This window comes from Ceratotherium simum, chromosome 22 (assembly GCF_057802395.1).
Source record: "Ceratotherium simum simum isolate JZ-2026a chromosome 22, ASM5780239v1, whole genome shotgun sequence".
In the NCBI taxonomy this organism is placed as follows: Eukaryota; Metazoa; Chordata; class Mammalia; order Perissodactyla; family Rhinocerotidae; genus Ceratotherium; species Ceratotherium simum.
In genome coordinates, this window is record NC_141921.1 from 9,222,675 (window position 1) to 9,235,526 (window position 12,852).

The 12,852-nt window shown below is 34.2% G+C and overlaps 1 protein-coding gene across 1 annotated transcript in view; it reads left to right on the top strand.

Moving 5' to 3' along the window:
* The window catches only part of AGBL4 (AGBL carboxypeptidase 4), a 1,245,941-nt gene that overhangs the window by 150,556 nt on the left and 1,082,533 nt on the right, over nucleotides 1-12,852 (top strand). The window contains exon 3 of the mRNA XM_087445980.1: nucleotides 10,302-10,426. Within this exon, the coding sequence (XP_087302106.1) occupies nucleotides 10,302-10,426 (125 nt within the window). The remainder of the gene's footprint in view (nucleotides 1-10,301; nucleotides 10,427-12,852) is intronic.

Consider the following 12,852-nt stretch of genomic DNA (forward strand, 5'->3'; position numbering starts at 1 on the left):
TCCTGGAATAAAGAAGAAAATACAACCAAAATGAAGAAAAATAAATACCTCATTATTCTGGAAAATCAAGTGAACTATATAACATAAGTTTTATATAAAAAATTAAACCAACAGGGCCGGCCCGGTGGCGCAAGGTGTTAAGTGTGCGTGCTTCACTGCAGCGGCCTGGGGTTCGCTGGTTCAGATCCCGGGCGCGCACCGACGCACTGCTTGGCAAGCCATGCTGTGGCGGTGTCCCATATAAAGTGGAGGAAGATGGGCACAGATGTTAGTCCAGGGCCAGTCTTCCCCAGCAAAAAGAGGAGGATTGGCAGATGTTAGCACAGGGCTGATCTTCCTCACAAAAGAAAAAAGAAAAAGTAAACCAACATTTAAAGGGCAAGCACATATGCTGTTTAAGTTGACTGACTTCTCAAAATAACTTTCAATGGACAAACATAGAAAAATAAAATAAATTTTACAGTTTTAAAGATCAATTATTTAAGATTCTTACAGTTTTTCTTTTTGACCAGTTTATGTTTCTCTATTGTAAATATAACAACAATTCACTTTTACACAGCATTTTATGGTTTCCTCTGGGAATTTCTGCATCATAGCACTTGATGCTTTGAATTGAAGTGATCCACTTACGTGGTTATTTCTCCAGCTTGACTATAAGTTCCATGAAGACGGGGACTGATACTCATGTTTGTATTCCCACTGCCCAGCACAAGGTCTGGAATGAAATAGACCTTCAAAATGCTGCTACAATGACTCTGTCATTTATATTACTTAACAACTTTGGGAGTTTGCTTTTATTTATACATTTATTCAACAGATATTTATTGAATAGTAGTTTGGGCTAGACAGGTGGTGGGGATACAACAGTAAACAAAACAGAAAAATATTCCTGAGCTTACATTTTTATCAGAGGGACAGAGATAAACAATAATTGTAATAAATAAATAATTTTTATTGTATGCTTGAATGTGGGGAGTGCTGTGGGAAAATTAGGGCAGGTAAGAGGTATCAGGAATGTGGGAAAAGAGTATTTTGCAGTATTAAATATGGTGGTCAGATTGGCCTCACTGAGGAAGTGAAATATGAGCAACAACTTGAAAGAGGTTGAGGAGTCAATCCATGTGGTAAGAGAAATATAAGAAGAGGGGAAAACCATTACAAATTCCTTAAAGATGAGGGGTGCCTGACATATAAGAGAAATAGTAAGGAGGCCAGGTCCTGTGAGAATAGTAGGAAATGAGGTCAGACAGATGAAAAAGGGACAGTTAATATAGAATCTTTTAAAAACTTTGGATTTTACTCCGAATGATTTTGAACAAGGTGTGACATGATCTCTCTTATGTTTTGGAAAGATTACTTTGGCTACTGTGTTGAGAATAGAATGCAAGATGGGCAAACAGGGAGACTAGTTAGAAATAATCCAGATGGGATAAGATAGTGGGCTTGGATCAAGGTGATGTCTGTGGAGGTAATGAAAAGTGGTTGGATTTTAGATATATTTGAAAGGATTCCTTGGATTAGTTATTCAGTATGAAATTAAGAGAATACTCAAGGATGATTCCAATACTATTGGGCTTAAGCACTGACTAGGTAATTTATATACATGATCTCATTTAAACTTTATAATAATATTGTGAATAAAATATTTTTATCTTCTTTTGACATATGAGAAAACTGAGGTCCAGAGCAGTTAGGAGATTTTCCCAAAGCTTCAAAATTAGTAAGTGGCAGAGCTAGGATTCAAATCTATGTCTGTCTAAGCCTGAGGCTTATGATCTTTCCAATACATGAGAGCATAATAGATAGTCTCCCTTAAAATTTGTAACTGCGGCCTTATGCCACAGTTTAGGGTTTTAAATTTCCACGTTACTTGACCTAGTGCCATCCTCCCAAAATGAAAAATTAGTATAAAAACTATTTATAGGTTGGATATATTCCTGGAATATCTGGAAGAACAAATGCAAAACTGCAAAACCCTGAAGATTCATGCCCTTGATACTGACAGCACAGGGATTCTTACAGGTAAAGCTCCAATCTAGGTGAGATTGAAATAAAAAATTATAAAACACGCAAGGAAACAATCTAGTGTGGATGGAAGGTAGAAAACTCAACAAAACTAGTATTAAATTCCTAGAACTTCCAAAGAGAGGGTAAAAGCACATTTGTTTAAAATGGTTAAAGACCTAAAACAGGGACTCAAAAACTCAAGAAAAGATACCATAAAAAACAGATCATAAAAAACATGTTTATAGAAGAACCAAGTAGAACTTCTGAAAATGAAATACATAGTCATTGAAATTAAAAACTCGGAGGTTGTGTTAAATATCTGATTAGACACAACTGAAGAGAGATTAATGAAGTAGAAGACAGATCTGAGACAGCACAGAGATGAATAGAGATGAAAAATATAGAAGAGAAGTTTAGTGATAATAAAATGAGAAAGACAGGAATCCCAGAAGAAAATTACACAGAGGCAATAATAAAGGTAATAATTTATGAAAGAAATGAATCCTCAGATTCAAGAGGTACAATTCCTGAAAAAAGTAAGTAAAACTAAATCCTTCAAATCAACTGTCCCCAATCTGTAGCAGTGAAACTGAAGAATACTGCAGATAAAGGGAAGTTATTAAAAACAACTAGGGAGAAAGAATACTTTAAGAGGAGTGATAGTTCTAAGGTTCTTGAATTCTGAGTGGAGGAAAGTGTAGATATTTAAATTTACACTTTGTTATGTCAAGTATTGATCTTAAAACTTTTTAAGTACAATAACTACTAGAACATAAATAGAATGGAAACTTCAAAATTGGTAGAGATGAAGAAGAGAAATAAAGAATACCTGATTGGTGGAAGAGAAGACAAGAGAAGAAGGATAATAAAAGTAGGATTATTAGGAAGAAGAAGATGTTAAAAACTGGACGACAGTGTGAAGATGGCGGCATAGGAAGACTCTGAACTCATCTTCTCCCACAGACCCAATGAATTTACAACTACTCTTGGAACAGTTACCCCTAAGAGAGAACTGATAACTGGATAAAAAGAATCCACATGAAAAGGGACAGTGCTGACTGAGGCGGAAGAGGCAGAAATTACTTTCTGTAGAGAAAAATGCCACCTTTCAGCTGTGGTGCTTCACGGATGGCTGGGAACAATCTTAAGGTATGAAGCCTTCCCTGGAGGAGTGGGGGATCTGAGCTGTGGAGTGTTACCACAATAAGCACCTTTTGGACTCAGCACAACCAAGACAAGTGTCATAATACCTGGTTTTGCTGGCTATTAACTACAATGGGGAATACCCCCAGAAAAGCTATGGGACATAAAGGAAAAAAAAAAGCCTGCCCTTAAAGAGCCCAAGCACAAATTCACTCATTTTGGAAAGCAACCTAAAATCACCAGAAAGAAAGGTGCGCAGTCCATTTTTATTCCCTTCTTATTGATTTTACTATATTTTAAAATTTCTTTTCTTAGTGGTTGCCCTAGGGATTACAATGAACTTAATTTAATTGACAGCAACTAGTTCAAATTAATACCAACTTAATTTCAACAATATACACATATTATACATATATTTATTGTCATAGAAATTACATCTGGATACACTACATACACTTCATACAGATTTATAATTATTGCTCTATGTGTTTATTTTTAATATCAGTAAACATAAATATATTTATTTTTTATATTTTCCCATGTAGTTACATTTACTGGTGCTCTTTATTTCTTCAGGTAGATTTCAATTATTTTCTATTGTTCTTTCATTTCAACCAGAAGGACATTCTTTTAGATTTCTTGTAGGGCAGGTTTTTTAATCTGATAATGTCTTAGTTCCCTCATTTTTGAAGAAAGTTTTTGCTATCAAATTCCTGTTTGACAATATTTTATTTCAGCACTTTGAATATGTTATCCCACTGCCTTCTGACCTCTATGATTTCTGATGAGAAATCAGCTGTTAGTCTTATCAAGGATTGCTTGTACATGTTGAGTTGCTTCTGTGTTGTTGTTTTCAAGTTTCTTTTTGTCTTTCGTCTTTGGCTTTTTGTGTGGATCACTTTTTTTTTTTGGAATGTCTTGTAACTTTTGATTGTACAATGGACAGAATGGATGATACATTTTAGAGAATGGATTCTATTATCTTCTTCTGAAGTGTTTTTGTGTTTCTTGTAGAAGGCAGTTCAATTGCTGATCACTTCAAGGTTGATCACCTTAAACTTCTATAGTCATGGTTTTAAATTTTATTGGGGTATGTCTGTTAAAAGTCCTAGGTATTTCCAAACTGCTCTAACTTGGGTCCAAGCTTTGTCTCCCATGGAGATTTATCAGGGCTTGGTTTTCAGCTTTATTATGGAAAATAAAGCTTTCTCTAGTACATGGTTCTTATTGCTAAGAGATGTCCCTTCTGGTATCTCAAGAAGGTATTATGCCTGAAGTGTTAAAAGTTCTCCTACTCTGGCTGTACTGGGCTCCCAACACCCTTCTACCCAGTCTTGCTTCATCTCTAGTATATCTTTTTTTTCTTTCAACACTGTAGTAAGTTTTCTTTGATATACCTAATGTAATTTCACCTTGAGTATATGTTGCCTAGCCCTCAGCTACAGACTTAGAGGAAATGATCCCAGAGTTTTCTGGATTACTCCCTCACTACCACCACCATGTATAGTTTTCTCCTTTCTTATGCCCCGCTCTACAGATTTTAGCTGCTTCAATAGCCTCAACTTTGATTTCTGTATCCTCAGCTCACAGGATCCCTTTAGTTTGATTGGGATATGGTTTCCTGCCATAGATGGGAAATTTTTCCTGGATGGAGACTCAGTGCTATTATGGGAGCTCATCTTGTGTGTGTCTCTTCTTTCAGGGATTGCTGTATCATGTTGCTTATTTTCTAAGCGTCTGAAAACAGTTGTTTCATATATTTTCCCAGCTTCATAATTCTTTTCAGTGAGGCTAGTTTCTTAACAGTTACTCCAACATGACTGAGCCAAAAGTAGAGATGTTGCTTTTTTATAAAATACTTTTTCTGCTTTTATTGAGTTGATCACGTTTGTTCTTCATTTTGTTAATGTGATTATTTGGAATGATGATTTTTAAATGTTAAACCAACCTTGCATTTTTGTAATAATCCCAACTTTTCATGATCTATCATCTCTTTTATACATGATTGGATTCAATTAGCTAGAATTTTTTTTGTGTGTTTTAATCTAGTTTTATGAAATAGATTCATCTATATGTTTTCTTTTTTGTAATATTCTTGTCATGTTTTAGTATCAGTGTTATCCTGGATTTATAAAATGAATTAGGCATTTTTTTTCTTATTAAAGAGTTTTTTGAGATTGACTATCTTATAAGTTTCTAAGCATTCAGAAGTGAAATCATCTGGGATAGGAATTTTCTTTGTGGGAAATTTTTTTTTTTTAAAGATTTTATTTATTTATTTTCCCCCCAAAGCCCCAGTAGATAGTTGTATGTCATAGCTGCACATCCTTCTAGTTGCTGTATGTGGGACGTGGCCTCAGCATGGCCGGAGAAGCGGTGCGTCAATGTGTGCCCGGGATCCGAACCTGGGCCATCAGCAGCGGAGCGCGTGCACTTAACCGCTAAGCCACGGGGCCGGCCCTGTGGGAAAGTTTTAAGTTAAGGATATGGTCCATTTAATAGTTATCAAGTAATTCACATTTTATATTGCTTCCTATATCAATTTTAATAAATTGTGTTTTTGTAAGAAATTGTACATTTCATTTACTTTTCAAATGTATTGGCATGTATAGTTCACTATATGTTCGTTGCTTTTTTTTTTTGCTTTTTTGATGTATAACAGATCTGCAGTACTATTCTTTTTAAATTCTTGATATTAATATGAGTTTTCTTTCTCTTTATTTTCTCTAGATGAGCTTTGCTGGAATGTGTTAGTATTAAAAGTCTTTTTTCAAAGAACCAGCTTCTCACATTTTAAATTTTCTATAGGTTACATTTAAAATTTTCTTTGATTTTCTCCTCTTTTCTTTATTATTTCCTTCCTTCTACTTTTTTTGTTTGAAAGTATTGCTCTTTTTTTTTAGTTTCTTTTGATAGAAGCTTAGATAATTGATTTTCAGCCACATGTATAAATCAGTGAAAATCAATCATCTACATCTATGTGTATGTGTATATAAAAATTTCCATCTTAAAATAGATTTATCTATATCTCACACATTTTCTTTTTTTCTTTTTTTTTTGCTATTTCACAGGTTTTTATTCATTTATTTTGCTTTAATGCATAATTAATACCTTCTTGCATCATTACATATTTTTCTTCAACACCTTTTTAATGATAGGAGAGTAGTGTGTTGTATAGATTCACCAAAGTGTGTTTAATCATTCCTGTTATTAAATATTTAGAATACTTAAAATTTTTCACTATTATCTATGCAGAAATAGAAGTACAATGATGTACACCTGAAATTTTTACAATGTCATAAACCAATATTACTGCAATAAACAAAAATAAAGTAAAAAAAAAAGAAGAAAGCCTTTCTGAAGAGCAATTTGGCAGTATACCAAACACCTTAAACTTTTTCATATCATTTGATCTAGAATTCCATTTCCAAAGATATTTATATAAGGATGCTCACCAAAGCACTGTTGATAATAGTGAAAAATTTTAAGTATTCCCACACATTTTCATTGCCATATATTGATTATAATTTAGTTTAAAATACTATCACTGTGATTTTAAAAGAACATTTGCAGTTTAGTATAAATTCCTTTGAAATTTGTTGAGACTTGCTTTATGGACCAACATATGATCAATTTTGGTTAAATGTGCCATGTGCATTTGAAAAGAATACACATTCTGCAGTCCTATAAATGTCAAGTGTTCCATAATTAGAACTAGGTATCCTTTTTAATCACATTTTCAAATTGTCTCAATCCTTTTTCAATATTTTCTTGGTTTTTCTCAGTTAGTGGTATTGGTGTGTTAAAATTTCTCACTGTAATTCTAAATTTGTCTCTATCTTCTTTTTTTGTCAAATTTTACTTATATATTTTGAATATCTATTATTAGATGTATATACTTTTAAGATTTTTTTTATCTTCTTGATGGAATTACCCTTTTTTAATCATGAAATATCCCTGTTCATTTCTAGTAATGTTTCTTGATTTAAAGCCTATCCTTTCTGATATAAATATAGCTACTTTAGCTTTCCATTTGATAGTCCTTTCCTGTTATAACTTTTTCATTCTTTTATTTTCAGTCCTTTTCTGCTCTTAAATGTAAAGTTGTCTTTATAAGCAATATATAGTTGTTTTTTTATCCAGAATAAAAACTTTTGTCTTTATGTGTAATATTTAGTCCATTTACTAATATTTTTGTGTTTAAAGTCTAAATCTTATTTTTTGTTTTGTACTGTCTTATATTTTAGATTCCTATGTGCCTTCTTTTCTTGCCTTTCATATAAATGGAAGGGAAGCAGATGATATAGAGGTATTGTCAGCTTATTTTCAAATACCCGTTTCCAGAAGACCATAGATTGACACTTTGTTGAAATATTACAGGTAATATGAGGAAAACATTGTTTATGCATACACACAGAGAGGATACTCCTCATAGGAATGGTGAAGAAGGTCGAGAGAATAGTTGTATAAGACCAAAGATTATATACTATTATTATTTGAGACTGTAAACTTAGTGAAAGCAAAGACCATATCTGTTAGATTTACTATCAGTTCTCTTTTACAACACATAGAATGGTAACGTTTTGAATGAATAACTGATTAAATAGCTGAATAAATGAATTGGCTGTAGCTATAGTATATTCCAAAGAACAACCCAATGGATTCAGAAGTCTTTATTTCAAGGTCTTGCCTTGCCTTTAAAGCATGAACTTAAGCAAGCACTAAACGTTTCCGAATCTCTGTTTACTCATCATGGCGTCATGGTGAGGCTTTAATCATAAAAAGGGTGTCAAATCATTTTGAATTTTTAGACAAATATGGTACATTATTATTAGGTACTATATGCAGCAGCAATTTTAAGACATGCTTTTGTTTATCAAACCCCATTTATAGTGTTCTAGAATTAAAAACAAAATAAAAATCTTCTTTCCTTCAAATGTTGAAATGCACATTAATATTTAATTTTTCCTTCATGATCTTTTAGAGGGCAAAAAATAGTGGCTTTTTATTTTTTGTTGTTTTAAGAATAGCAATTTTACTAAGCATTATAACTTATAATGTACTTTCAATTTATTTTATCTCTATATTCTTCTAACCAGCTTTGTTAGGTAGAGAAGCTGTTAGTCTAGTGATTACAGCCATATTGCTTGAATTCAAATCTCAACTCTGACTCTTACTTGCTTATGTGCTATATAACTTTGGATAAGTTATTTTGTGTCTTTGTCCCTTACTTTTCTCATATGTAAAATGGGGATAGTAATGGTTCCTACCTCATAGGGGTTGTTGTGAGAATTAAATAGATTAGTACACCTATCATTTAGGACAGTATGTGGCAGGTGGAAATGCTCAGGAAATGTTAATTTTTTATTAAAAATTAATGTTCATATTAATTATGTATATTAATTAAAATTAATTTTCATATTAATTAGCCTAGAGATAAATATTTGTATTTCTGTTAACACTTTACTTTACAGTTGAGGAAACAGAGGTTAGATGAGGTTAAGTGAATTTTCCAAGGTCACTCAGTGAATGGCAGAGCTAAAACTTGAGCCTAGATCTTCTGATTCCATGTTCAGTGCTATTGTGTACTAAGTATTCTACCCTCTGTGGCATAGGTCTTAGTAAATATTTTTGGATGATGATAGTGGAAAGGACCAATTTAATGGAGGAATTTCCTTGGGAATTCTAAAGACAATTGGAACTAGAAAAATTAAGATAAAAGTTTTTGGTTCTAATTAGTTCATGTTTATACTTTCCTATCAATGCATTTTTTTTTCAATGTGTGTATACTTCACTGGAGGTAACTGATTGTTCTGGTTCTAGAAGAAGACTAAGACTGACTTCTCAGGCCAAATTTTAATGAGAGCTGATAAAATCACCCTAAGGTTAATTGATATGGTTTTGGGGAGAGGGTTATCTTATTGTCTTGGATCACTGCCTGATCAATCCTAGAATCAGGCAGCCAAATAATGTTACAGCTGAAAGGAACCTTAGAGGTTAGATAACTCAATATTCTCATTTTGCAGATTAGGCCCCGAGAGGGTAAATAACTCACCCTTTGTTGCATAGTGAGTCAATTGGGCTAGAATTCAGGTCTGTTGATTCCCAGGCTAGTACTCCATCTATTACAACACACTTGGCGCTCAGAAAAACAAGTGCCATGCCAATAGAACTAGTAAAAGAAGTAATTTAAAACTTTGGTGCATATAAGGTTAAAGTTTAATTCTGAGTGTTCGTTTGGAGGAAAACACACTAGATCTCACTTTAAAGCAGGATATTGCTGTGCTCTTCAAGTGTAATACAATACTGACTTCTCAATCAATTGCTTTGCTGCCGTCTATAGTCATCTTTACTCTTCTTTAGCTATTGATTATCTGGTTTGAGAATTCATCAGACTCGTTGCTTTTCCTTTTATCCCATCCCACTGTTAACATTTTTGGCAATTCACTTCTTGTTAGAATATCAGTCAGAGAGAAGAGAGACAAAGAATGGAAGTCACATGTAAGTGTATACAGTTTTGATAAAACTGTTAGTTCTGTTGATGGAGAAAATGGAAATTGATTTCATGGTTGTTTGTGAGTTTACTACTATTATGCTTATGTAGCAACTACTTCTAAATTTTGTTTAAAACTTTACTCTACATTCTTTAACATGTTCTGATAGAAGTTTGGAAATATACCAAACACAGTGCAAATTACATAGCCCTGTTGTGAGAATTAAATAAGATCCAATATGTTAGAGGTGGTTTGTATACCATAAAGCTTAATACAAAATACATAAGGCATTATTGTCCCCATTTCTCGAACTAGGAAACTAAACTTTGGTTATGATTCTTACTTGGTTTATTGGGGCTTGCCACATGCTCCATGGAGCATCCCAATCTGCCAAAGACACTTGTAGCACAAATGAATCTTCTGGGTCATAAGGACGGTAAAAGCTGCTTGCTCCATAGCCTGGACTAGCTGAAAGTCTCCTCTTATCCTGGAGGGGGGTGCATTCAGAATTGGCAACCTTACAGACTGTGAATGCTGAACCTACAGGTACTGAAGGAAGACAAATGTCACTGTCATAGCTCATAATATTTAAAAGTATGTACTATTGAGCTGCATGAACTTCTGTTAAAACCCAATTCTCTTAAATTTTATTACCAGGCAACCTTGGACGGGTGGACCAGGTCTCTGAGTTTGAGTATGATTTGTTCATAAGGCCGGATACCTGTAACCCACGCTTCCGAGTCTGGTTCAACTTTACTGTTGAAAACGTGAAAGAATCACAGGTGAGGGAAATACTCTAGTGGATACTTTCAATGTGGTTTTGGTAAGAAGATTATTTTCATTTTAGGAATATCAAAATAATGACTATGTTAGGAATATATTTTTGTATATCTACAGCAATGATATAGTTTTGTTTCAAGAGATATAGAGAAATGGGTATAATATGCTGACTTTTGTTATCTGATGGTTATTAATACAAATAGATTATCTGAGAAGAAAAAGTGCCCTTTACTGATTGAAGCATTAGCATGATATGCTTGGCTTTCTTGAGGGGCGCTATAAGGAGCCACAGGAAGTGACTTGCTATTATGTTTATTATAGAGTGCTGTTCTCTATATTATTTCTTCTTTATAAACACCTATGAGGGCCATTTCTCACAGGCCTCAGTTTTAGAAAAAGCGTTTCTTCTCCTATACAACAAGGTGTTTTTATCTTGAAAATAATATAATTCTTGTAATTCATCCTATTTTCCCTTTGCTTTGGCTGCTGGAAAACTCAGAGTGAATTTTACAGCCCTCTCTAATTAGGCTGGAAAACATTTTTGCTTGTGTTTCTGTGTACTAATTTTTCTTTTATTTTGATTGTATTAGTCTGTCTTTAACTGTGATTTCTTCATCTACATTTTCTAACTGTGTATGTTTTTATAATCCTGTTCAAATCTGTTTTGAATGAGAGAGAATATTGATGAAAATAGAACTAAATATATATGCTTTGAACAAACATTAATAAAAATCTAATCCTAAGAAATCAGTTATCATTCTTGTAGATCATGATTGAGACAGCTGATCCTGGAAGATTCTGCACAAACTCTGTACACATTGTTGGGGAAGAGGGAGAATTCCCCCTCGCTCTTTCCCTTAAGGGTCTTATGACTGGCCAAATAATAAAAAAGGCAGGTTAGCAGGAGAAAATAAAACAAAGTTTAATAACATGTATACATGGGAGAGACCCAGGGAAAGTGAGTAACTCAACAAAATGGCAGAGGTTCTCATCTTAAATACTATATTCAGAATGACAAAGGAGGATATTGGGGGCGGGAGGAGTCAGCTATGGGAGATTACCAGAAAAGCACAGTAAACAAGAGTATGCAGATTTAAGTCCTTGCCTTCCACATTGGTAAGAGTTTCTAGAAATAAGGTCATCCCCCCTTCATCCCAGTACAGAGAGGGAGATACTTTTACAAATGGAGATTTCCCTTACTAATGTAAATGTCTCTTACAAAGGATAACTTCTACTTTTACTTGGTTTTCAGAGCTTCGATAAGAATGGGCTTAACAAGGACCCTCCCAGTCTATCCATACCCAGAGTTATCTATGGTGATGGCCTGTCCTGGGGACAGGCCTTCTATCTTAAATTCTTTTAGGCAGTTAGTGGGGGGGAGGTCTAAGTTTCTTTCAGAGTCTTTTGTTCTTGAAAATAATCAAGGTAAAGAGATGTATTTTGAGGTGGCCAATTCTGATTTCCCACAACATGATATGATTATTTTAAGCAGGTGAAAGCATAGCCCTATAACCTAACATCTGTCTTCTTCCTTCAGGATCATCTTTTTCTGGTATATTTGGGAGAAAGTGAGGAGTTTGTTTAATCTCCCCTCTGAAGTTAATCTATCCTTTTTACTCTTTCACCTGGTTGCTTGCTTCTCTATATTTCTCCCAACTGCAACTTGAGTCATGAATCAGGCAATGGTCAGTATCTGCAGTTTAAAGACTCTGGGTCTTCCTTGACACAATGCTGTTCTGGCATGCTGGCTTCTTCAGCAGAAGAGGGGTGCAGCAACAGCCGCTTCACTTTACTACCAATTCTCTTAATTCTTTACAACACCACTGACCCAGGACTGGCTCTATGTAATGTTTACTGAAGTTTAGGCGCTAACTGGAAGGAATTAAATATATAGGAGAGCTCCAGACATTGTTAGCTAAATATGATTTACCTCAGCATTTTAGGAAAATGGGAAAAAAATTAAACCCCACACAGAGAGATGCTCAAGGATAAACATTAGTTCCTAGCTTTGCTTCTTGGTTTTACTTACTTTCTCATGAAAGAATTCCTTTTTCAATTTTTCATGATAAGAATAACAATATTCCTCTGCTCCACCCATCTTAGGAAAACCTACACTTTACTTACAGGGGTTCACCTGATCCTAGGATTGTCCCACTTGTTTCATCAAGACAATCAATAATCCTCAAAGTGCATTTTCCAAAGCCTGTGTTCCTGAGTCTTGAGAGTAGGAGGCTTTAGCCTGATGTACTAGACTGAGTCTTGGCCCTCCAAGTTTGGATCCCCTATGGAGATCTCTCTGCTATCATGAGGTAAAATCCAACTTCTGATTCTTCTGTTGGTGTTCCTGTCTCATGTCAGTAACTTACGATTGTCACATACACACACCACTGAAAAACAAACAATTCTGAGGCAATATAGTCAATTCATA